The sequence below is a fragment of the Manihot esculenta genome, chromosome 8 (genome assembly GCF_001659605.2).
Source record: "Manihot esculenta cultivar AM560-2 chromosome 8, M.esculenta_v8, whole genome shotgun sequence".
NCBI lineage: Eukaryota > Viridiplantae > Streptophyta > Magnoliopsida > Malpighiales > Euphorbiaceae > Manihot > Manihot esculenta.
Window position 1 is genome coordinate 38,018,846 of NC_035168.2, and position 26,333 is coordinate 38,045,178.

Consider the following 26,333-nt stretch of genomic DNA (forward strand, 5'->3'; position numbering starts at 1 on the left):
TTATGGAGATGTGTGTTCGATGACGAATGATATTTCACCTCGGCATGTATCTCATCATTATTTTTCACTTAGGCTGTCTTGTGGCTTTGTCAATTTTACTCAATTGATGGTCCAGGTCGGCTCTACTGAGACTTTTCTAGTCGGACTGATCTGGGCTGGGGGCTCGGAGTCTGATTAAACTCCTGACTTGCAAGTTTTTCTTATTCTTATGAGGGCATTTCTGTTTTTGGCTCATGACCTTGTCAGTGTTGCGAGCTCGGATATCTTGTCCCTCTTGAGATAACCTTCTGGCAGTCAGTGCGGTTTGAGCTGTGTGCCCCACCGGGGTAGAGAGCTCGGCCTTTTGTCATTTTTCTCTTCCTGGGTCATCCTTGCTAAATGTTTGTTTATTACGAGTTAATCTGAGCCGTGAGCACGGTCCTTCGCCTTCGTTTATCCTTTTATGTGTTCCTGCATTTGTGGGCCTTTTCGTAGAGGGAGCTCGGTTCTCTGTTATTTTTTCTATACTTAGCTTTATTCTACTTGAGTGTTTTCATGTCGCCAGTTCACCCGATCTGGGAGCACGGTTCTTTGCTTTTTGCTTAGGCTTTCATGCCTATAGCTTGTGACGCTGCCTATATCGCAAGCTCTAGAGTTCGAAATTTCACTTTCTTCATTTTGATGCCCCGAGCTCTTTTGTGAAGTCAGACTTAATTTCTTATTTTCTTGTCAAGCCTTATAGGGGCTATGCTTCAGTCTGACTGCTTGTTTGTTCGGCTTTAACCTTTCTTTTATAGACTTATAGCCTTGCCAGTCCGGATATGAGGCCCCTCCAAGCTTCTGGGGAGGTCGACCCTGGATTGAAGAGGTTGGACTATCTGTTTTGGACTTGACTGTATTGCGGTTCGATTCTTTTGTATCCTAATGAGTCAGGGCTTTCTACTGTCCCATTCGGCCGTTCAGAATGGTTTATTTAGCTTTTTACGTTGCTCTGGTCTCCTTGATTCTTTATCTGAGCAGTTGGCTCTCGTGTATGCATCGGTTAGTTGGGTTTTTTACCCCCGAGTGCTTTTTGGACTATTTACCCTCGAGCGCAGTGTCAACAGTTAATTCTAGAGGTCGGTGCCTCTTATGGTTGCCCCTGATTCTTTGTTTGGTGCTGTATTTTGGTATGCATTTTGCTTAGGATTCGCCTTGCCTTAATTCGGTCTGCCTATTGGGTTTACCAGTACCGAGCTCATTTTCTTGAGGTCGGCATGGTGCTTCAGCGCTTTGGCACCGCGAGCCCTACTTTAGCCTTTAGTAGGTCGTATTGCTATATGATACAGGCGTTGAGGCGCCTTAGTTTAGTTTCATTATGTGCTGGTTACTTTACGAGGTCGAGGTCTTATTGGCTTGTAATCCGAGCTCTTTCGAGAGGTCGGATTCGAATTCTTTTATTTCTGTTCCAACACCCTCTTGAGGTCAGCACGGCACTTTGACGCTTTTGGCTGTTTGTGTGAGATCAAAGTCTCTTTACCTTATGACTCGAGCTCCTTTGGGAGGTCGGAGTTTAGCTTTTCATTTATGGTCCCGTGCCTCAATCTTTTATGTGAGGTCGGAACTATGTTCTTATGAGTTGTTTTTGCGTGTGGTCGTTGTATACTGGTGTTTGCTGTGAGTATGTGATATCGGAAGACCTCTGAGGATCCTGGTCTTCGTTGCTCCAGGAAATCTTTGAGATCTTCGCCGGCCGTTTTTTACTCCGAGAGGTCTTTTGAGATCCTCGCCGGCCGTTTTTGCTCCAGGAGATCTTACGGGATCCTGGCCGTTTTTGCTCTGGGAGGTCTTTTTGAGATCCTCGCCGGCCGTTTTTGCTCCAGGAGATCTTATGAGATCCTGGCCGTTTTTGCTCCGGGAGGTCTTTTTGAGATCCTTGCCGGCCGTTTTTACTCCGGGAGATCTTTGGGATCCGCCGGCCTTGTACCTCCTTGAGGTTTTGCGCAAGATTCGGGCTATGTGGCCTTACTGTCGCTTCGTCATCTCAGCTGGTTTTGTGCCTAACTGAGGTCTTGGGCAAGATTCAGGCTCAGTGGCCTTACTGTCGCTTCGCTTCGTCATCTCAGCTGGTTTTGTGCCTAACTGAGGTCTTGGGCAAGATTCAGGCTCAGTGGCCTTACTGTCGCTTCGTCATCTCAGCTGGTTTTATGCCTAACTGAGGTCTTGGGCAAGATTCAGACTCATTCTGCAAAATAAAAGCTTGCACAGAGTGTATATAACGAGGAGGCTCATTGTTAATTCAATAATATTCATCAATAAATAATATGTCGCACATGTCATTTTAACTTTATATTTCAGTTTTCAATTTATAAAATATTATGCTTGGACATGTAAAATATTGTGAAAAGTGTAAGTATTATTTACACTATAATTCTGTAATCAATAATAACTGTAAAACAATAAATGAAAGTAGCATAAAAGACTCTTGATTTTGAGGTTTGTCTGGTGGTGATTAATAATTAATTGCTTGCAGTAGTTGTGGATCGTGCATAAGCTAATTTTAATAAATCATTTATGATAGCATTGTTGTAATATCTGTAAAGAATTTGGGTACTTACCTCCCAGTAATTAAGAGCCACGTCGACCACTTTTGCGTGAGTTGTGTTGGCGCGTCACTTTATTTCAATCCCATCAAACTCAATCTCAAAAAATTAATAATTTTGGTATTTGGTCGACCTGCTGTAGTCCGCGCTCCCCTCCTATCTACGGGAAAAAATCTTTGTGATCGCTTTTAGGGCGAATCTAGCAGGACACACACTTTCCACTAAAGCCAACGGAATTTGGCCCCTCAAAACATCAAGCTCCTTTTTCTTGGTAATTGCAAACTTCCAGAACTCCCTTGAGTGCATTTTCAAGCAAAAGGATCTCAACAGCTGTAACAGCCCATCACCGTCATCCACCTCGTTATTAGGATGATCAGAGTTCTCGAGGGACTTGAGAGCGGCTTCTCTATGTTCATCCACGCACTCGAGCACGATCTCCACGCTTCCATCAATAGTAACCTCACGCTTCTTAAGAGACGCGAGCGTGGCCTTGATATCATGGCCTAGGATCTGGAGTTTGTGCTTGAGGGCTTCCGATTTCTTCTGGAGGTTCTGCTCGAAAGAGGTGATGAGGTCAAAAGGCTCCTTCCAAAGAAGAGTACAGCTTCTCATAAGTGAGGTCTGACGCTGGAAGTCGTCGAAGCTGGGGAAAGTCAACTCGGCTAACTCGCCTGGATCGGGGATCGACCCCATGGCTGGTGGGAAACGGGCACCAGAAGTAACCCAGCGGAATCGGAGTTTGATTTGGTCACGTACTTAGAGGGGACGTCGAAGAAGAGGAAGAGGAGATGTATGCATTCGAATCTTGAGGGCTGTTTGGTCGTTCAACTAAAAATACGAGACCGACTACTTCTTCCGACCTAGCCAATTGATGAATCTGGTGGTGTCTGCTTTAATTCTTGAAGGTTGTGGTTTCTTCAGTGTCACGACGGCCTCACTTGTTGGAGCTCGACCAGACCAGCGACTTCCTCATTAGGTCGGCACGTTTTTGGCAGCTCGAGCTCTTTCCACTTTTGCTATGGTCCCGATATCCCATCCTTGCAGCTCTTTGTCAAGCACGAAACGCAGGATCGTTTAAGGATTCACATCACTGATGTAGAGAAGAAAAGATGGGAAGTTCCATACGATCTATTACCTAGAGAGCAATCGCCGGCACTGAAGCAAACAATTGGGAGATCGAGAAAGAATTTTATAACAGTTCAGGAATTCTCAGGCTCTGATCTTATCTTTTGCTACAAAGCGGACCCATTTGGTTTTGCTGTGAAGAGAAAATCAAATGGGCAGACCCTTTTCAATACGAGCTCCGATGAATCAGTCCCATTTGGAGAAATGGTCTTCAAAGACCAATATTTGGAGATATCCACAAAATCGCCTAAAGATGCTTCACTCCACGGTCTCGGAGAGAACACGCGGCCTCATGGAATCAAATTGTACCCTGGAGATCCATATACTCTGTATACTACTGATATCTCAGCCATTAATCTTAATGCTGATTTGCATGGGTCTCACCCGGTGTACACGGATCTTAGAAATGTGAACGGGCAACCCTCAGCTCATGGCATGGATGTGTTCTACAGAGGGACTTCGCTCACGTACACGATTATCGGGAGTATTCTCGACTTATACTTCTTCGCTGAACCCTCTCCATTAGCAGCCGTCGACCAATACACAGCTTTAATAGGTCGACCTGCTCTGCTTCACGTGGCGTGTACGGGTCACAGGCATACGACGGTGGTGGCAGTCCGCCGATGCTTTCCATCTGTCCTGAAATGCGAATCCGACCTCAAACATGGCTTTGACCTCGATCACATCTAAGCTCGCGCACGGGTCCGACCTCAACGAGCAATCTATCACTGTGGTCGTCGGATTTGCCGAGTTCCTTTCTGTCTTGCTAAACACGGCTCCGACCTCCTTTTTTCTCACGGACTCCTCTTCTCTTTCTCTCGCCTTCTTCTTTTCTTTTTCTTTTTTTTTTTTATATATATATACGGCAGACCTCAGAATTTCAACAAATACATATATTGCTCACCCTTTTTTCCTTTTACAGAAAATATTCACCAGACTTCAAAGAAAAAAAATCAGCCGTAATAAAATCTAATAAATATTAAAATAAATTATCTGAAAGACCATCAAAATATTCTTTAGCACAATGAACCCTTCTTTTCAGCTGGGTTATCCGCTCAAACTTTCGTACCTTATGTGGATCTCAATGGGTGGATCTGGAAATTTTAGAGATAGTAAAATCTCTTTCGTTCCCACTGACGACGCCATTTGATAAATCTTTTTCTCCTCCTCCTCCATGATAGATCTGGCTTTCTTCTAGGTCCATCCTTGTTGGGCTCCCTGATGGTTCTGTTGAATGGGTCTCTTCATGTTCTAATTTGATAAAAAGACCTGCAAAATAAGAAAAAACAGTCAGGGGTCCTCCGGGGATGCCCGGCGGAAACCCTCCGACGTTCAAGTCAGGTTTCATGAATAAGAGTAGTACATTTAGGCAAGAGTTGCAGAGAGAAAATAAAAAAAGGAGCCTAGGAAGGAGAAAGAGGAAGTGAATCTGAGAGGAAGCCCCTTCCTCTCTACCTGTGATGTATACCTGTCTCTCTGCCACAGTGCTAGCTGTCTCTGTTACCCAGCTTCGTACGTATGGATGTGTCAGGCACCTACTCCATGTGTAACGACCATTTACTTTCCCCCAGTATGCGTGTAAGTAAATCTGCTGGATATGTGGGCCGGACATCCCTTCTCATTGAACCCGGGCTCATGGTGGGCCCAGCCTCATAGTGGATCCAATTTATTCCGTGTCTCCGGATCGGGGCTTGAGAGGCTGGATTGATCTTGCTTAAGAGGGCCTGGTGGGCTTTGGGCTATTGTTCTCCTCTTGGGCCCGGCCTCGCTTAGGGCAAAGGAAGCCCGATGGTCATCAACATATATATAATCATCTCATGATTATCAATCAATAATCATACTAGTTATATTTTATCATTATCAACATAATAATAAGTAACCAGGGATGTTAATCATTATTATGTAACATGCAAACAAATAATAATATAGTAAAAACCTCTTTTATTAATAACCAAAATGACATACCAAAAGGTCCAAGATAATGGCTTAGGGCAAATACACTAACACCGCCTTTAACTATTACTAGAATACCATGATAGTGTCGACAGCAGTAATCAAATCGTTAACATGAACGCGGGGAGAAGGAGCAAAAATTCAGAAAGAATCCTGAGGAATGTGATAGGTGTCATACAAACGATCCAAGTCGCCATATGAGAAGACGGACGGGATATCACTAAGGGAGCCATCCTCGTTCTTGAAGGTCTCCCTCAATGGAACAATAGGGTCTGGCACTCGAATGGGCCATTAGAGGAGGAGTTGGAAATAAAGGCCCCACTAGGGGAGAAAGAAGTATTCCTATTCATATTAAAAAGACAATAAAGTTACCGTAAATTAGGTAAGGTCTTTAACAGAAAGGAAGCCGTATAGTGAATTTCTCTGAAAAGGGGGTTGCAGAAAAATACAAAAATGATGCTTAGAGAAGACGATGGACCTTTATAAAGGTGGTTTCAACTGCAGGTATTAAATGCGACACTATAAACATTGCAGCAACAATTAAAAGGATCAATAGGCGAAATGACGTGAGTATCAAATAGCCAATCTTGAGAGGCCACGTGTCTCGAATCTCTATAAAAGATGTCCCCTTCGAATATGAAGAAATAAAGACTAGTGGAGGGACCTCTGATGTTACATGACATCCATCCAAAATAAGTTATGAGCTGTCACCACAAGACAGGATTATGTGATAATGATCTGACAAGTGGAAATACGGTCTTGTCTGAGTAAAGGGAGATTTGGATTGCCATCATGACTCACCCTCTCCTGATAGGTCGAGTCTTGGCACATAATTACTGTTATCAGGCACATTTCCATTTCACCTAAGATCGCAGAATTATCAACTTATTAGCTAGCGATGTCCCTTATCAAGTAATCGGCCATATCATTACCAGGTTTTCAGGAAATATTATATTTATCTTTATTTTCTTATAGTATAAAAGGGGAACGATCATAGAGACAAAAATATGCTATCTCTAATACTACTAAAACTCTGAAGTCACCTATTCTGTCTATTTTTCAAGGTACTAACTTTAGTGTCGAAGTGACTACCCTCAGCACCTGATGCTCCGTCTACATACAGCTTCCAGCTAAATTCTTGGGGGGGCTCTCTCTCTTCCCCCTTTCTTGATATCTCTGAGGATGATCCTCCTTTCTCCTCGTTGAATGCGCACTCCGCTATGAAGTCAGCCAGAGCTTGGGATTTTATGGCTGTTCGAGGTCGGTACTCTAGACAGTAAGGGCTAATTTCTACAGACCATGCCAACATCCGCCCTGAAGTTTCCGGCCTATGTAGAATCTTCTTTAAGGGTTGGTCTGTCATCATGACTCCTTGGTGGCCTTCTAGATAAACTCTGAACTTCCGGACTACTAGCAATAAGGCGTAAGCCAATTTTTCAATGTTCGAATATCTGACCTCCGTGTCTTTGAGTACCTTGCTAACGTAGAAAACAGGTTTCTGTTCCTCTTCTTCCACCCTTGCTAGCACTGCGCTGACTGCTTGTTCTGAGGCTGCCAGATATATCAGAAGTTCTTCTCCTTTTATGGGACTGCTGAGCACATGAGGCGAGCTAAGATACTTCTTAAGCTCTATGAAGGCCTTTTGGCAATCTTCTGTCCATTCGAAATTCGGTACTTTCCTCAACTTTTTGAAGAATGGCAAGCACTTTTCTGCCGACCTCGACATGAATCGGTTAAGCGCTACTACTCTCCCGGTTAGTCTCTGAACATCTCTTACACAGGTCGGTTCTGGCATATTCAATATGGCTTCTACTTTTTCCGGATTGGGCTCAATGCCTTTACCACTCACCATGTACCCCAAAAATTTTCCTCCCCTAATGAAGAAGGCACATTTTGCTGGGTTCAACTTCATTCTGTATTGATCTAACACCCCAAATATCTCCCTCAAATCTGCTATGTGTTGTTGGAAAGTTGAACTTTTGACCACCATATCGTCCACATACACTTCCAGATTTCTACCGATCTGGTTTTTGAAGATTTTATTCATCAACCTCTGATAAGTTGCCCCGGCATTTCTCAATCCAAAGGGCATAGCCCTATAACAGTAAGTTCCATCTTCAGTTATGAATGAGGTCTTTTCCTCATCCGACCTTTCCATTGGGATTTGATGATAACCCGACATAGCATCCAAAGAAGACATATAATCAAAACCGGCCGTTGAGTCGACCATTTTATTAATATCGGGGAGGGGGTAACAATCTTTAGGGCAGACCTTATTTAGGTCGGTAAAATCTATACACATCCTGTATTTGCCATTGGCTTTTTTGACTAACACAGGATTTGCCAACCACTGGGGTACATGACTTCCCTAATAAAGCCTGCCTCTTCTAGCTTCTGCACTTCTTCCCGGGTGGCCTGCTGCTTCTCTCTTCCCACTACTCTCTTCTTTTGCTTTACTGGTCTGGCCTCGGGGAGGACATTCAATCGGTGTGTCATCACTTTGGGGTCAATTCCCGGCATGTCTGAAGGCTTCCATGCGAAGGTCGGCGCGTGACTTTGGATCAGGGTCATGACTTCACCTTTTTGTTCTTTGGTGAGGCTGGCATTAAGACTGAAGACCTTGTTTGCATCTGCTTCTGATAAGGGGAAGGTTTCCAACTCTCCAACTGGCTCTGTCCGGGCTTCTTTTGTTTCATCTCTGACCTCCAGAACTTCCGAGTCGAGTGCTTCTCCAGTTGAGCTCGGCTCTGTTACTGTGGCCAAGTATACCGCCCTTGCTTCCTCCTGGCTGCCCCGGACCATTCCCACTCCTTCTTCCGTTGGGAACTTTAGTGCCAAATACCTGATGCTAGTGACAGCTTCAAAATCGAACAACGCCGGTCTCCCCAAGATCGCATTGTAACTCAGTGGGAGTTTGACCACCAAAAACACCTCATGATGGGTGCGAACTCTGGGTGCTTCTCCCAGGGTAAGAGCTAGCTTCACCTTTCCTTCTATAAGTACTGGTGCTCCTCCGATCCCCTTGATTGGTGACTGGTCCCGAACCAGCTGTTCTTCTGGGATTCTCATCTGCTGGAAAACCCGATATGGCAGCAAGTTGACCTTACTCCCATCATCTACCAGAACCTTCTTTACTCGAAAATTGTTAATGACAGCCTCAATGACGAGCGCATCATCATGGGGCATCTGAATGCCTTGTGCATCTTCCGAAGAGAAAGCGATAGTCATGGGAGAGTGTTCGACGATTTGCATGACTTCACTATTGCTGGTCTCTCCTTCCCGGTTTCTCTTCTTTCCTCGACGGCTCATCCGTCCTCCCGTTCCTCCAACAATCATGTGGATGGTCCCACTGGACCCATCATTCACTGGTCCAGCTCCTATTCTCCTAGGCGTCTGAGTTGTCGGACCAGGCTGAGGCCTCTGTCCCTCTGGTTTCTTCACAAAATTTTTGAGGTGCCCCCTTTTTATCAGCCTCTCAATCTCCGCGATTAACTGAAAACAGTTATTCGTATCGTGCCCATGGCTCCGGTGGTACTGACAATACTTGTTAGGATTTCTTTGATCTGCTTCCGACTTCATGGGTTTGGGCCACTGGAGGAACTCCTTATCCTGGACTGCCATGAGCACTTCGGCTCTGGAAGCGTTGAGGGGGGTTGGTTTCTCGGGAACCCAAGGAGGGAGCACTCTTGGTTCAAGAGCCCGAGAAGGAGGAGGAGGCCTTTGATCCCTTCTCTCCCAGGCCTGTTTGTACGGCTCAGGCCTCTTTCCATGTTTCTTCTCGTGTCTCTCCGGTCTCCTCTCCTCCGGGGCTTTCTCTTTTCCTGCCATCCCTTTAGCAAATCTACTCGTCACTAAGGCGTCATCTTGCCTTATATACTTCTCCACCCTCTTCATCAACTCAGCTAGTGAGGTCGGAGGTTTCCTGCTCAAAGAACCAAAGAACTCGGCAGAGGTTGTTCCCTTTTGCATGGCCTCCACCGCCCTTCCTTCATCCAGTTCGGGAATCTGCAGGGCCTCCGTATTGAAGCGAGCGACATACTCTCTGAGTGATTCACCTTCTTTCTGTTTCACTGTTTCTAGATAGCTCGTCTTCCTATCTGCTGGCACCCCGGCTATGAACCGGCTGATGAAGCGGGTGGCAAGATCTCCAAAACTTTTAATGCTTCCGGCCTCCAGGCTGTTGAACCATGCCCGCGCTGGTCCCGAGAGCGTTGTTGGGAACACCTTACACATTAAGGCATCTGACAGGGTTTGCAACTCCATGAAGGTCTTATAGTTCATGACATGCTCTCTCGGGTTACCAGCTCCATTATAGGCCGCCATTGGCGGCATCATAAACTTCTTGGGAACGGTCTCCTGCTGCACTATCTTTGAGAAAGGGGAAGAAGTGGGCAAAGAGGTTTGGCTCTGGTCTTTCTTACCTAGCTCGGCTAAGAGCTGCTCCTTCAACCTTTTCAACTTTTGGTCCATTTTCTCGTCTGCTGAGCCGGATCTTCCCTCCAAGCTGCATTCCTCTTCTTCTGTTGCAGTTCCCGTTGTTTCGGCAGAATAGTTGTCCGCCCCTTCATTTTCTATCATCTCTCTTGCCCTCCTCCCATGGATTCGGGCCTCCGGTTCTTCCTCTTCCCCGGTATCGCGGCTGTTAGTTTGGGGGCGGTCAAAGGTAGGTCGGGGTTCATTGGTTCTGGGTTCCTCCACCACTGGGAGTGCATTTACTGGGGTGCTAAGGCCCCTCTATTGCATTATCTGCCCCAACCAGTGAGCAGTGGTCTGGAGCTGGAGAGCCATGGTTTGAATGTCCTGGTTAGACAGAGTCACGGTGGGAGTATTCCCTGCCAAGCTTGGCGAGGGATTAAGAGGAATAGGCGTTTGGTTATTCAACGTTGTAGGGCTAGAAAAGGAGAACTGCTGCCCATCTTGGGCAGAGCTCAGGTCATTTGGAGTGTTAAGGTTACTTTCTCGGTGGTTTGCCATCGTGGATCTCAGTGGGTTTTGAAAGTGAAAACTCTGGTGATGAAAAGATCTCCTTCGTTTCCCACAGACGGCGCCAATTGATGATCTGAGATCCAATAGAATAGGGTTTTACAAGGGTTTTGGTATTGAAAAATAAACTTAAACTTTCTGGGGAGGGGGTTCCCCTTTTATCCATTTCGCTATGCTTGCTGGTGACGTGTAAAGGTCTCTCCATGATTGGGACACGCGTCTCTGACATACAGATTTGGGCGTACGAGGGTATCAGCCGCCTGCTCCATGCTCAACACTTTGCCTCTCCTACTCGACACTTTGCCTGGAAAATCTTCCTCCTTTGTATCTCGTCCTCCTGTTTTGTTGAGCATAAGATCTTTTTCACCACATAGGTGACCTCTCCATCTTCAGAACCAGCAATAGATCCGTCATCGTCATCCACTTCCTCGTCAGTTTCAGCCACCTGCTCAACTATATTAACCTGCCGGCGGTCAGCATTAACTCCTCTACGTTCTGGACAATTATTTGATCGATGACCAGATTGCCTGCACCGGTAACAGATGTCTCCCGTTGGCTTCTGGTAAGGATTGGTCCTGCCTCCTTTGTCTGTTGTAGTGGTGACTGCCTTGCCCTTACTGTCTCTCCTTTCTTTCATGGTATTCGGAGGGTTGCCAGAATTTACAACCTTAGAAGGCTACCTGCTGTAGTTGCCTCTATATTGCTGCGTCCCTATTGAACTAGAGTTTTTGTAATTGAAATTTCGGTTGTACTGCTGCTGTCGTGGCTGCCAATCAACACGCTCTTCTGCCCTTTTTGCCATCTCAATAGCGTCTGCCAAGGTGAAAATCGCAGCTACTCCCATCATACAATGAATTTCGTGATTCAGCCCCCTCTGATAATGAGCAACCTGTTGGGCCTCGTTCTCACAGTTTTCACATCTCGCCTGCAGCCTTAGAAATTCCTCGGTATACTCATCCACCCTTCGGTTCTCTTGTACACAGTCATGATACCGGTTATATAAAACCTGAGCGTGATCGCTAGGCAAGAACCGTTGTTCAAACATCTGCTTCATCAGCACCCAGTTTCGTATGGACTCCAGCCTCTTCCGATAGCTTTCATTTTGAATCGAATTCCACCAGGCTGCTGCAACCCTTTCAACTTATAGGCCACAATTGGAACCTTGCGTTCCTCTTCCACGTTCATAATTTCAAAGAAGCGTTCAACCTCTGCCAGCCAATCAAGAACAGATTCAACATCTAATGAACCAGAAAAGTTTTGAAAGTTTACCTTGATCCTGTAACCTTCCTGATAGTTCTGTTGGGGATTTGCAGTCATAGGATTGACGACCACAGGATTGGCGGCCACAGGATTGGCGGCCACATGGGGATGTGCAGCGGCGGCGGGTTGGTGGATTCCCTGCTGCAGGGTCAGCTGTTCTATCATCTCCCTCAATTCTGCCAAGGATGCCTCAATCGCAGCAAGTTGCGCCTCTTGGTTATCTGCCATGGTCGAACTTCGCTCTGATACCAATCTGATACAGGACTATTTAGACTCCGTCAGGAGTTTCAACCAATATCGTTTGGCTAAGACGAAATAAGAGAAAATATAAGATGAAAGACTAAAAGTCTTATTGAAATTCCTCAAAGATTGAAAAGTGAGTTTCTAATAGCCAAGGGAGGCTATTTATAATAGAAATAAAATCCTAATATGCAAAAATAATCCTAATCCTAATAGGAATCTAAAATCCTAATAGCCAAGGGAAGCTATCTACAATAGAAATAAAATCATAATATGCAAAAATAATCCTAATCCTAATAGGAGTCTAAAATCCTAATAGCCAAGGGAGGCTATTTACAATAGAAATAAAATCCTAATATGCAAAAATAATCCTAATCCTAATAGGAGTCTAAAATCCTAATAGCCAAGGGAGGCTATTTACAATAGAAATAAAATCCTAATATGCAAAAATATAAAAATACCCAAAATATTCAAAAATAATAATTAAAATATAAAAATTAGCCCCGGTCCAAGTTTGCCGTAAAATTCAAGACTAGTTGCCCCGTGTCAATGTGTCAATAGGGCTAGAGGCAGCTTATCATTTGCCGTTACAAAGGGAGAGGTCATTTGAAATGTGATCAGCAATGTATTGTATAAAATGTTGGCCATCTCCTCCCTTGAACACCAGACCAAGGTCTCTGCCAAGCTTAACGGTGCTGCTTCTCTGGATGGGGAGAGATGTGAAGTTTGCATTTTGGTAAATTAAATGATTTCATAAATAATAATTTATAGAAAAGGTTTTTCGGAGAATTTAAACTCATATGAGAATGAAATCGATAATCATTAGATCCTATTTGGAAGTAAGAATTTTGTAAAAAAAAAAAAAATCAATTCAATATTTCTTTTTTATTAATTATCTTGTTAATTTGGTATGAGAAATTTTTTTTGTATTTTAAAAGTAATTAATGATTTAAAAAAAATCATTTAAAATCTATTTTTATAAAAATAAATTTCAATGATACAAATGAATTCTGAATATTTAGATCTGAATCGCCTTAATATTCTATATATGTGAATTTGACGTGATTATTAATATATATGCGAATTTGACGTGATTATATAATTAGCGAAAAAATTATATTTAGAAAAAATTTAAATATTATTTTATATAAGAAAGAAATCAGATTAGCTGATATAACATCATCCAAAAATATAACCATCTCTTTATTTAATGAATATTTGCTCACGGCAATACAGAGAACGTAAACAGATCATTATAATTGGAAAGTTATATGCATGCATGGTTGATTTATGCATGCTTCTGTAATCAATTGCTATCCCAGAACAACTTCTGAAGATAGTTGACAACATTCTTATCCAATTGAAAGGCTTTAACGAGAACATCAGGATTTATGGATGGGTTAGAACCAAACACTGCATTTGCTATAGTGATAACTCCAGGATTTTGGCTGCTTAGACCAGCAAAGGCGACTGCATTTGTCTTTCCAACATTGAACTGGAAATGTATGAGACCGATTGGAAACACAAAGACATCTCCTGGATACAAGACTTTAGTGATAAGGCGATTAGGATTGGATGTCACAAAGCCAACATAAAGCGTGCCTTCGATGACTACTAGGATTTCTGTCGCTCGAGGATGAATGTGAGGAGGATTTAAGCCGCCATTGGGTGCAAAGTCTAACCGAGCGAGAGAAATACCAAGAGTATTAAGTCCTGGTATTCTATCAACATTCAAGAGGGTGACATTTGATCTAACTCTATTTTCAGTATTTCCAGGAATATTGAGTCCAGAGAAGGAGAAATCATCCGCTACAGTGAGATTTGGGTTCTTGCAGAACTTCCCATTGACAAACACTGCATTAAAGAATCTATCAATATCAAGCATCTATCAAAGCAGGAAAGGATTTCAAAAAAATTAAATAAGAAAAAAACAAAAACAAAAGGTTATAAATACCAGCATTCTTGGGATCATTCATTGCCACGCAGAAGTCTTGGAGAGGGCTAGGATCATAGGCTGAGGCCATTGAGAAAGCCAAAGCCAAGACTAATGCTGCCGAAGCTGCAAGGAATCGACTTCCTTCCATTTTTTTTTCTTAAGTTGGGAAGACTATCTTTAATTAGCTTATGTGATATGAGTTGCAAAGTGTGAGAAGCCTTGCATGTAAGGATGAGTATTTATAGGTGAAAGTCTCTGAATTATTCAATTGTCATCCCTTACACAGAATCAGCTGATGAAGTAGTCGTTCATTGTTTTCTTGTTTCTTAATGTTCCAACAATGAATCATTCTTCTACAAGTATACATCTTTATATGGAATTAAGTAACTCTTTTCATTTTCTGCCTCACAGCATAATTACATTACTACATTTCCCAGATGGAAATGGTCATGTTTCCTTTCTTTCCATTTGTCCTAATTAAATTCTTTTTTTCAAATATGTTGGACTGGTTCAACGTAGTAGGTCATAATTTTAAAACTTTTGAATTAAGATGATCTTTTGATAGGATAGTTGTAATACTAATTGTAGTATGATCAGCTTTAGTTCTATGATGCCTTAAGATCTAACTCAATTAATTTGCTTGAATTATCTAACTTGTTCAAATAATTAACTTCTTCTACAAGGTTCATCTAGTAGTGTATCTCAATTCACAAGTTTTAAACTGTGGCCAAGTTTTGAACCAGTCCAACATATTCAAACTGTGAAAGGTTACTTAATTCCATGTATAGATGTACACTTCTAGAGGAGTGATTCGTTTGGAATATAAAAAAACAAGAAAACCATTGACGATTGGAATATAAAAAAACCATTGGAATATAAAAAAACAAGAAAACAAAAAAACATTCTTTAATGCAGTGTTTGTCAACGGGAAGTTCTGCAAGAACCCAAACCTCACTGTAGCTGATGATTTCTCTTTCTCTGGACTCAATATTCCTGGAAATACTGAAAATCGAGTTGGATCAAATGTCACCCTCTTGAACGTTGATAGAATACCAGGACTTAATACTCTTGGTATTTCTCTCGCTCGGTTAGACTTTGCACCCAATGGCGGCTTAAATCCTCCTCACATTCACCCTCGCGCTACAGAAATCCTAGTAGTCGTTGAAGGCACCCTTTATGTTGGCTTCGTAACATCCAATCCTAATCGCCTTATTACTAAAGTGTTGTATCCAGGAGATGTCTTTGTGTTTCCGATCGGTCTCATTCACTTCCAGTTCAATGTTGGAAAGACGAATGCAGTCGCCTTTGCTGGTCTAAGCAGCCAAAATCCTGGAGTTATCACTATAGCAAATGCAGTGTTTGGTTCTAACCCATCCATAAATTCTGATGTTCTAGTTAAAGCCTTTCAATTGGATAAGAATGTTGTCAACTATCTTCAGAAGTTGTTCTGAGATAGCAATTGATTAGAGAAGCATGCATAAATCAACCATGCATGCTTAAAACTTTCCAATTATAATGATCTGTTTACATTACATGCTCTGTATTGCCATGAGCAAGTATTTAATTAAATAAAGAATTATTCTAATTTTCGTTATGTGCCTTAAGTTTTTAGAAAAATTAAGACTACAATTCTTTCAAATTGACAAAATTTATCATATTTTTAATCAAAAAATTTTTTATCGGTCCAAAATTTTAAATATAAACTATTTCTTTTGATTATCTCAAATTTGATATTATAAAGAAAACTTTGCATAAAACTATATATCTAAATCTTTGAAGTTTTATAAATCCATTTAAGATAACTCATTAATGAAAATTGTTTTTTATTAAATTAATAAAAGATCTAATAATTCTAATATATATATATATATTCACTGGAATACCAATATATTAAAATGAGAATGTTTTAAATTTGATCCTTAAAAGCAAATTATTTTCTCAATCATAGGTTGTCTTTTGATTGCATTTTCGCATTCAGTCAATATATATATAAAGTTGGGTCTAAGTAAGTAACACATCTAAACTTATGTATTTGTGTTAAATAACACATTTAATATATTTTATTTTTATTTTTAAATTATATATTCATTTTTAATAATGTTATTAATTAATATACTCATAATAATTTTAATTTATTATTTTAATTATTACAATTTGTATATAATTTTTAAAATTTTTTTTATTATTATTAATATGTGACTTTTTAATTTTTTTAATATAATATATTAATATATATTTATATTCCTAATTATAAAAGGTGAAAAATAATATAATTAAATTTGTAATATATTTTTTTAATTATATTTTTATTATTAATAAATAATAAATTTATATATATATAATTGGACTCTAAAATAAGTGGATAAAATTGACATAAGTGACAATTAATTTTATATATATATATAAATAATTGGACTCTAAAATAAGTGGATAAAATTGACATAAGTGACAATTAATTTTATATATTTATGATATGTGATGCAAATATATTTATAATTTTTTTATATATTTTTTATTTTATTTTTACATAAAATGATAATTAATGTATATGTAATAAATACAATTTATTATTTTTTTTATCACTGTATAACCTTTTGATTTTCTATAATGTTTTAATATAATAAATATAATTTTTTTATTATATTTATTATCACTATTATATAACCTTGATGTTTTACTTACTATTTTTTAATATATTATATTTTTATTATTACAATAAAAAATTTATTGTATTTTTATTATTAAAAAAATTTATTATATTTTTAAATTTTAATAATATATAGATTTATAAAAATTAAGCAAGTATCATATAAAAAGATATTTGAACAATAAAAAAATTACTTTTACCATGTAGCAATAGTTCTATAATAAAAAATCATATAAAAATTTTTTACTATTTACAGTATTATTATTTATTTATTTGATAATTTTATAAAATTATAACTAATATAATTTAATTACAAATGTTTTATATGATGTGAATAATTATATAAATAAATATATATAATTGATTAAAATTATTATAAAAAATATTAGTTATGATAAAAATATTAGTTATGATAAAAATATAAAATAATTAATAAATTAATAGAATTAATGATATAAAATGTTATTAAATTAAAATTTTATTAATTTAAATAACTATAAAAAAATTAATAAATATAAATAATTAAAATATAATAAAAAATAAAATTATGAAGCTAGTATTCTAAATCAATTGTTATAAATATTAAATAACTAAGTTATTAAACTTAGATTACAACAATTTTATTATATTAATAATTATAATAATTTTAATCTCTCCATCTTCTATACAAAATATAACATTTATTATCCATTTTATATAAAATTCATTAACGCAATCTTTATTTCATATATTTTTTCAGACGGCTATTTTTCCTTCATTTTCAAATGATTCATATTTTAAAATATTTTTTATTATTATTTTTTAATATCTAGTATGAGATGTACGCTTACACTAACTAACCTGTCAATCAATTATCCCTCTTAGCTAAATTGAGGTTGGACAATAAATCATCTAGACATTTTAAAGAGATCAACAAAATTAATGAACGTCTAACATGATTGATATATTAGATTTTACCACTTAAAAAATTGATATATTTGAAGGAAATTATGATAAATTAGATAATTGTCCTCCAATTTTTTGAATAGAATTTCTTATGATATATTAATAATATATGATAATAAGTATTAAAATTTTTAATTTTCTTTGTTGTAATTAAGTTTGGTAATGTATGAATTTATATTTTATTACTATTTTAAGTTTAAAATTTTAAAAAAAATTATTTTGTTTCTCTTTATAAAAAAAAATATTATTTTATAAAATAACATCAAACAATAATAATATAAAAAATTTTACTATCCCACAATGGCAGAATAAAGGACTAGTTACCTTATAAAATAAATGAATAGAACTGTAATATACTGTATCCAAAATGAATCAACACTGAAAAATCTTTCTTTATTGATGTCGAAAATATTTCTCGGAATTTAATTATGATATGCTAGCTCAATTATTGACGACATTGTAGGAAATAACTAACTAAACTTCATTCTTAAACAATGAGCAGCACTGAACTATACTTCTTTTAGCTGTTTTACAAATTAATCTTCAAATAGTTTCTGAAGTTTTTCAACGTCATTCTTGTCCAATTGGAAGGCCTTAGCAAGAACATCAGGATTAATTGGTGGATCAGGTCCAAAAATAGCATCCGCAATGGTGATAACACCTGGGTTTTGGCTGCTTAGACCAGCAAAGGCAACTGCATTCGTCTTTGCAATATTAAACTGGAAGTGAATGAGACCAATTGGAAATACAAATACATCTCCTGGGTATAAGACTTTGGCGATTAAGCGATTAGGGTTGGATGTGACAAAGCCAACATAAAGGGTGCCTTCAACAACTACAAGGATCTCTGTGCCACGAGGGTGAATGTGGGGAGGATTTAGGCCACCATTGGCTGCAAAGTCTAACCGAGCAAGAGAAATTCCAAGAGTATTAAGTCCTGGTATTCTATCAACATTCAAAAGAGTGACATTTGATCTAACTCGATTTTGATCTGTATCTCCTGGAATATTGAGTCCCCAAGCAAAGAAATCATCAGCAACGGTAAGATTTGGGTTCTTGCAGAACTTCCCGTTAACAAACACTGCATCAAAACACAAATGTTATTATCATTATCCATTGATGACCATCCTTGCATATAACAAAATAAGAAAAAAAAAAAGACTTGTTTAGAGGAAAACGTGAAAGAAAGCTGAAAAAACTGAAAGCAAGCTTGTAAATACCAGCATTCTTGGGTTCGGGGATTGCAACACAGAAGTCCTGGAGAGGGCTAGGGTCAAAGGCAGAGGCAAAGGAGAGAGCCAAAGCAAAAGCCAGTAACACAAGGAAGTGAAAGCTCTTCATTTTATGACTAGTTTCTCGAGCCTTTAGCTGTTGAAACTTGAAAGGATGGTGTGAAAATCTTGGAAGAATAGATGGGTATTTATAGATGAGAGTCTCTCAACTATTCTCTGTGTGATCTCTACACAATATAGCTGATGCATGGTTGCCAAGTAGTTTATTTCACCAAACCACGAATTCTTCTACAAGCATAGCTAGCTTATACATTTAATCATCCCTCCTTTTGATTTAATCTTGGATATCAACTTGGACTGGTTCAACTCTAGCTCGCAGTTTCAAGCTTCGGTGTGCTTTGATGAGGTTTTTCATTTTCAGTTCCTAGAGTTTTTTAATATTAATTTTTCAACCCTTCTGTTATTGTTTCAAGGGAGAGAGAGGATGTAGGCATTTGAACTGCTATTTTTTGCTCATTTTTTCTTTTTTTCTGAGTGCTAATTAATTTTCATATATAAAAATAAAATCATAAAATTACCCACATTACTAGACTTGAAATTTGACATTATATATATACACACTATTTTCAAAAAACTGATGCAATATATTGAAATGTTGATAGCACATTTTCTCTTTAAAACTCTCCAAATTAATATATATACAAAGGAAATAATAAATTATTCAATAACAATCATGCTTAATTTGATACTATGTGCATGAAATCCTTGATTTAGAGAAATTTGAGTTGCTTCTCTTCCTCTTTAGTACAACAAAGCTCGGCCAATTTCGAGTTTAAATCTTTTTATTTTTTTTATAAAATTAAAAAATAGATAAAAGTGCTTTCTAAAAATAAAATGAAATGACATAAATTTTTTCTCTATTAATAAAATGCATGTCTAAATAATTTAAATTCTATAAAATTTTTTAAAATTTAATAGTATGAATTTTAAATAATATTTGTAAGATTAAATTGTTTTTCAGTTTCATATCGACGAAAATATGGGTAAGATGGAAAGTGTGTTTAAAAATTATTTGGATCAGTTTAGACTCGATGGTTTCAATGGGTATCAGAATCATTCTGAATGTGAAAATTAGCTGCTTAATGTGGAAAATCGGTAAAATTATGGAAAATTGAATTGAATATAATAGTTAGCACGAAACTGTTAAATAATTTGTGTTAACCATTTTGGACCAAGTGAAAAGTGGGTTCAAAAGTTATTTGGGTCAGTTTAGACCAAACTGTTTCAATCGGTATCAAAGCCACCTGGGTCAGATAAATTGTACAAAAATAGTGGACCTGCGAGGAAATGACTACTTATGGGAGATGAGGTGGAGCCGTTCGAAATACTAGCAAACCACAATACTCGAGGGTTAGTCTTGGTTTAACAATTGTATCTGATTCAGTTGCAACAGAGACGTCACAAATTTAATATGAAAAAGTGTGAACATCAGCGGCTTGATGTGGGACATCGATAAAATTATAGAAAATCAAATTAAATATAATAATCAGCATGAAATTATTAAATAATTTGGATTAATCATTTTGAACTAAGTGAAAAGTGAGTTTAAAAGTTATTTGAGTCAATTTGGACCGGATTGTTTTACTGGATCACAGAAATTATATAGAGCTAGTGGGTCTGCAAGAAAATGACTATTCGTATGAAATGAGTTGGAGCCACCCGAATTATTTGCGAACCACAATAACCGAGAATTTGATTCTAACCAATTATATCTGATTCAGTTGCGACGTTCTACTAATTGTATTCGATTCAATTGCGACGAGAATGTCGCAAATTTAGAAATTTAGAAGGGACGAGTGTGAGATTCAGCTGTTTTTCAGTCCCACATCAACGAAATATAAAAAATTAATGTATATAATAGTTAAAACGAAACTATTAAATAATTTAAATTAATTATTTTAAATTGAGTAAAAAATAGTTTATATTAGAATATTTTAAAATTTATTTAAAATAAAAAATAATTCGTTTCGGTATTTATTTCATAATAAGAATAATTAATAATATATTTAGATTAAGAGCCATATTAAATAATAAATATGAGAAGAAAAGTTGACGTGCTATCTTGGATTTGATTAATTGGATTGGTCGAGTCAGATTAATTAACTACTAATTACGTTAACTTAATTAATTAATGTGAAAGTTGAACCAAGAGATCCTTAGGTTATAATCAAGCAGATAAGTCTTCTGTTGACTCCACTGCCGAGGACTTTTGACAATTAATAAATTATTTAAAGCGACTTTTCCCAATAACAAAAATCAAAATTTCAAGATTTGTTGGTTTTCATTTTGATATCTATGGACCTCAAACTGTACTTTCTTTCTTCATGAACAAGTAACATGTGTCATTTACACTAAGTTATTAAATTTTTTAAAGGAATTTATTATTTAATTTTCGTGTATTCTTATTATTAATAAATTAATTTTTATATTTTTAAAAATCTATTAAAATATTTTTATTTTTTCGTTGTTCATAAAATAATTTTTTATTTTTCTTTTTGTTAAAAATAGATGAAGAGTGAGAGAAAAAATTTTTAAAATCTAATTTTACTCTCAAATAAAATTTCTTATTTAATTTTTAAATATTATTATTATTAATAAATCAGTTTCTATATTTCTCATAAATCTATTAAAATATTTTTATATTTTTTCATATCTATTAAAATATTTTTATATTTTTTCATATCTATTAAAATATTATTATCGTTTCTTTGCATCAATGAAATAATATCTCCTTCTCAAAAAAGAAAAAAAAGATGATGAGGATAAAAGTGAAAAAGAAGAAAAAAGAGAAAGAACAAAAAGAAGAAAAATTAGAAGAAAAAGAATAATAGCCTCTTCCTCCTTGAAGAAGAAGAATAAAAAGAAATATCGAAGAAGAAGAAAAATAAGAACTAAAGAAGAAGAAGATGAAGAATCGATGAAGAAGAACGAGGAGGAGAAGAATGAGAGTAATTTGATCTTTTGCTATATTTTTAACGGTAGAAATAGACGGAATAATATTTTGTTAACGGAAAGAAAAAATAAGAACGTTTTAATATGTTTTTGAAAATGCAGACTTGTTAATAATAGTAATATTCAGAAATTAAATTGTAAATCTCTTAATTTTTTAAATGATATTTTTAAATTTAAATCTAAACAGAAATGGTATATATTACAATTATTTTTATTAAGTTTATACAATAAATTTTATTAAATTAATTAGTTCATTAAGCTTTATTTGTCAATGTTAAGACTTGGATACATTGATGGTTATATATGATACATGAAGAGTGGTTGGATTCTTGAAATTATGGGTATGGGATACTTAAGCTGACTATTCTAATAAAATTAACTTGTAAATATTGGACTCACCCACTCACTATAAATGTATGGTATTATTAATTTATAATTTAAAAGTATTCTCAATAAGAATAACATAAAATTTCAATTTTTTTAATCTTTAATTCATTAAAAAGAGAGAAACTCCCTGGATCAATTCTACATATTCTCACATATTTAAGAAATTTTCAATTTCGTGACTGGTTAAAACATTTTTTCAAGATGTAGTTGTTGCATAATAGAAAATATTTTATTTGCTGGTTGTTAATAAATTTCCAAGAAGTGGCTTTATTATAGCTGTTGAGCTACGAACCAATCTATGATGAGTTTAGTCTAATATCTAAAATAAAATATATCTTTGAAAAGTTCCTCTATTAAAATTTTCAATTTGTAATCAAACAAGTGTTGATTGCAATGCGATGATAAAAAGAATTTTTCATATTCAACTTTGGCTGTTGTTGAAATAGGTAGCTGTAAATTTCAAGAAATTAATTTTTTTGGACCTTAAAATGGAAAGGAAATTAAAAATAAAATAAAAATAAATAAATTCATAAACCAAAGGTTTAAACTAAACATTTCTGCATTTATCAAGTCTTATCAATTTAAAATGCACATAACTTAAATTTTAAATTTTTTATGAAGAAAATAGGTAAAAGGCCATTTCAATCCTTTAACTATTATTCAATAGTTAATTATATTTTTAAAGATTTTTTAGGACTTTCAATTTCAGTCTAATAAATGTTAACAAAGCTAAAAAAATTAATAAAATAAGCTTTTAATGATGAAAATATTAATTTTATATTTTAATTAATTAAAATAAAAATCAAATAAATTATTTTTTAAAAAAATCCCTTGAATGCCCAAAACTATCTTTTTTAGACTCAATTTCAAAATCTATCATCTCAAGAATTATAGAAGTAAAATCATGGGAGCTGTAGAAATGAAATTTCAAGGAGATATATAAAAGATGTATAAAGATGATTTGAGCAATTAAAAATATTCAAAATTCAATTTCTTAAACGTGGAAATGGGAAATAGCAAGAAGTCTGACCTTCTTGGCTTGCAAAAGTAAGGTGTCCCTTTCTATTCTTCTGTTTAGGTTCCATCAAGGAAGTCAGATCCAAACTTCAGTCTCACGATGTCGAATGCGGAATGGTTTCTTTGATGGGAGGGTTCTTCTATTTTTATCATTCTTATCTTCTATTCTTCCTTTGATTCTTTTCATCGAAAAATTTGCTTACAATACTCGGCAACTTAAAAGCACACCTTTTGAGAAAACCTATGTTGATTTTGGTTCTTATTACCATGAAGAGATTATTTTTCAATTTTGCATAATGGAGTTCTTGAGAAGAACATGGATCTAATCTTGATTTTTTTTTTAAATTTTAAATATTTAAAAAATATTTTAAAGAATGAATATTTAATAGAGCTATCATTTACAAGTTTAATTTAGACTTAATTAGATCAAAATTGAAAGTGGAGAGATTTAATTTCGGCCCTTTGGTCTTTTCTATTCTTGGGCTAGATTTTGGACTTTGGATTAATTATAGTGTTGATCAGGCCTGCATATTATGTTGTAATCCTTTTTGAACCTCTGGAATCTGATGCTCTATGCTTTACCTTCGGCAAAAAAGGGAAAAAAAAAAAAAAAGTTATATTTGGCACTTACCGCAAGCTTAATCTGGCGGCTTAGGTTTGCATCCTAAATTTTAGCAACATCCCAAGTTTTCACTATGACCTATTCCAAAGATTAAATAAGAGTTTAATTTATTGATAGGACTTGTTCCGATTTGGAAATAATCTAAACTAAATTCTTCTAAAAGTTTCATCCGTTGTGTTCAAGTAATTCACAAGTTTCTAAATTGACCATTTCCATATGAGAAATGCAGTGATTTACTGGGAAATTTTTATCTGGATTAGGTTTAATATGAACTGATTGGATTCTATTTAATTTTTTATGGGAGATTTACAATTTAGTCCTTGAGTATTGTCATTATTAACAAGTCAGTCCCTGTATTTTTAGAAACCTATTAAAACATTTTTATCTTTTCTCTCCGTCAATAAAATTTCCTCTCTCCTCCTTTTGTTGGGAAATCTCGAGATTATTGCAACCTAAAGGCACAGGGGAAAAATAAAATTTCTCTGATTTCCTTTTTCCAGAATTCGAATGCTTCGTTTATTTCATAAGAAGGATATGAGACTGACTTGTTAATCTCATCAAGAAGATACAATGCCAGACTGATGGTACTACTTTTTCAAACGAACACCCTCTATGGTATCCACACGAACGTCTTCTATCTTTCTACAGTGCTAGCTCTCTTAAATATGGATAGATTATGTGCTACACAATCTGCAATAGTTAGACTGAATTTTTCTCAAAAATTAACATCATCCTTCCACAATTCATAAAAGAAGTATTTATATATTTCAGTCTATTGTTTTTTCCACAACTCCTTTTCCTATGTGATAGAGTGCTTTATCTGTAACAGTTACAGATAAACTGCAGATTTTTTAAATATTATTATCTCATAATAATAAATAATTCATAATAATAACACTTTATTATTATTAATTAATAATAATAATAATAACACTTTATTATTATTAATTATATTAATGATTAATAATAATAACACTTTATTATTTTTAATTATATTAATGGGTTTTGGACTTTTAGCCCATTGATATGTCATAGCACATCAATAACGTTCTTTTATGTGTGATCCAATAAGTTCACATTAATTGGCAATAGGCCCAGTCCCACAAGCTAGGCCCATAAGTCATAAGTGGCCTCTAACAAGATATTATGACTACCCAACTAATATGATGATCAATAGTCCGATAAAGTCTAATAAATAGGACATGTATTAATCCCTTTGTCACACGATATCTAGTTTGAACATAAGTCATTGTCAATGTCAAACTTATAATGTTCAAACTTATAATTTCTCGATTTCTAAATAGACTGATAAATTCAAATAATATTGATCACACTATCAATTTATTTGAGCACGGCCATGCATTTTTCAGTTTCACTTATCGAGGGGCCCAGAAGATATCTTTCTCAAAGAGAGGGACAAATCCTATCTTGATTGTTCAATATATATCGTCTATATAATTTATATTATACTCAATCATAACCTTTATGATTGTCCGATTAAAGACAATGTTTGGTTATGTCAAAACATAATAATCCTTATATTGAAAAAGGATTAAGACATAACTATTTTGAGATTCACTTATGATAATGACTCATATAGTGATCTCAATGCGGGTCCATCCAATACTTTATTCTCTAACAATTATCTATGATTATTGAATTATATCAATATATACATAATTATCTCATGATTATCAATCAATAATCATACTAGTTATATTTTATTATTATCAACGTAATAATAAGTAACCAGGGATGATAATCATTATTATGTAACATGCAAACAAATAATAATGATAGAAACATCTTTTATTAATAACCAAAACGACATACAAAAAGGTCCAAGATAATGGCCTAGAGCATATACACTAACACCTTTATCTAATTTTAACAGAAAAGAGAACGGAAAGACTATTTTATTGACGGAAAGAAAACATAAGAACGTTTTAATAGATTTCTAAAAATATAGGGACTGACTTGTTAATATTGATAATATCCAGAGACTAAATTATAAATCTCTTTTTTTTTATATATAGAAAAAACTATTATTTAATGTAATACATATGACTCATTGTTGAATATAAATAACAAGAAAATCATTAACGAATCCTTTTATCAACTTATTGTGGGCGAGAGATAAGCTCAGAAATTAATTTATAATAAACTTCAGTAAGATGCGGAAAATGGGGTATGCAACTACTTGAAATTACTATATTGACCTGGCTTCCGACATGGTTAATCAAAATAGCTTTCACTGTGAATTGTAGGCCTTTTTTTCATAGATATTACTTTTTTTTTTAAAAAAAAATTCTTTTTAAAGTTAATTTTAACAAATTTTAAGTTAATTTTTAAATATTTACTAAATAATTTAATTTAATTGTTTATACGTCTATCTATCTAACTATTTAAATTA

The 26,333-nt window shown here is 35.7% G+C and overlaps 4 protein-coding genes across 4 annotated transcripts; 1 reads left to right on the plus strand and 3 right to left on the minus strand.

Annotated features, from left to right (window-relative positions):
• Window positions 1–2,717: 2,717 nt before the first annotated feature.
• LOC110621586 (FRIGIDA-like protein 4a) lies at window positions 2,718–3,254 on the minus strand. The gene has a single exon (XM_021765855.1). It carries the CDS (start codon window positions 3,252–3,254, stop codon window positions 2,718–2,720), a length of 537 nt encoding a protein of 178 aa, XP_021621547.1.
• Window positions 3,255–13,309: 10,055 nt separating this feature from the next.
• Window positions 13,310–14,274, minus strand: LOC122724400 (germin-like protein subfamily 1 member 7). Its single transcript, XM_043959282.1, has 2 exons — window positions 14,077–14,274; window positions 13,310–13,976 (listed from the first exon to the last, which is right to left on the minus strand). The coding sequence occupies exons 1-2, from the start codon at window positions 14,204–14,206 to the stop codon at window positions 13,429–13,431; spliced, it is 678 nt and encodes a 225-aa protein (XP_043815217.1). The 5' UTR covers window positions 14,207–14,274; the 3' UTR covers window positions 13,310–13,428.
• Window positions 14,275–14,398: 124 nt separating this feature from the next.
• Window positions 14,399–15,587, plus strand: LOC110621587 (germin-like protein subfamily 1 member 7). Its single transcript, XM_021765857.2, has 2 exons — window positions 14,399–14,417; window positions 14,947–15,587. The coding sequence occupies exons 1-2, from the start codon at window positions 14,399–14,401 to the stop codon at window positions 15,507–15,509; spliced, it is 582 nt and encodes a 193-aa protein (XP_021621549.1). The 3' UTR covers window positions 15,510–15,587.
• Window positions 15,588–18,034: 2,447 nt separating this feature from the next.
• On the minus strand, window positions 18,035–19,050 carry LOC110620588 (germin-like protein subfamily 1 member 13). Its single transcript, XM_021764387.2, has 2 exons — window positions 18,871–19,050; window positions 18,035–18,731 (listed from the first exon to the last, which is right to left on the minus strand). Exons 1-2 carry the CDS (start codon window positions 18,989–18,991, stop codon window positions 18,187–18,189), a joined length of 666 nt encoding a protein of 221 aa, XP_021620079.1. The 5' UTR covers window positions 18,992–19,050; the 3' UTR covers window positions 18,035–18,186.
• Window positions 19,051–26,333: the final 7,283 nt, after the last annotated feature.

Excerpts from the sequence above, each read along its gene's own strand:
- LOC110620588 (XM_021764387.2), bottom strand. The coding sequence starts at position 18,991 with ATGAAGAGCTTTCACTTCCTTGTGTTACTGGCTTTTGCTTTGGCTCTC. Across the intron at positions 18,732-18,870 it reads CCCCGAACCCAAGAATGCTG|TGTTTGTTAACGGGAAGTTC; the intron begins GTATTTACAAGC and ends GTTTTGATGCAG.
- LOC122724400 (XM_043959282.1), bottom strand. The coding sequence starts at position 14,206 with ATGGAAGGAAGTCGATTCCTTGCAGCTTCGGCAGCATTAGTCTTGGCT. Across the intron at positions 13,977-14,076 it reads GAATGATCCCAAGAATGCTG|TGTTTGTCAATGGGAAGTTC; the intron begins GTATTTATAACC and ends TCTTTAATGCAG.
- LOC110621586 (XM_021765855.1), bottom strand. The coding sequence starts at position 3,254 with ATGGGGTCGATCCCCGATCCAGGCGAGTTAGCCGAGTTGACTTTCCCC.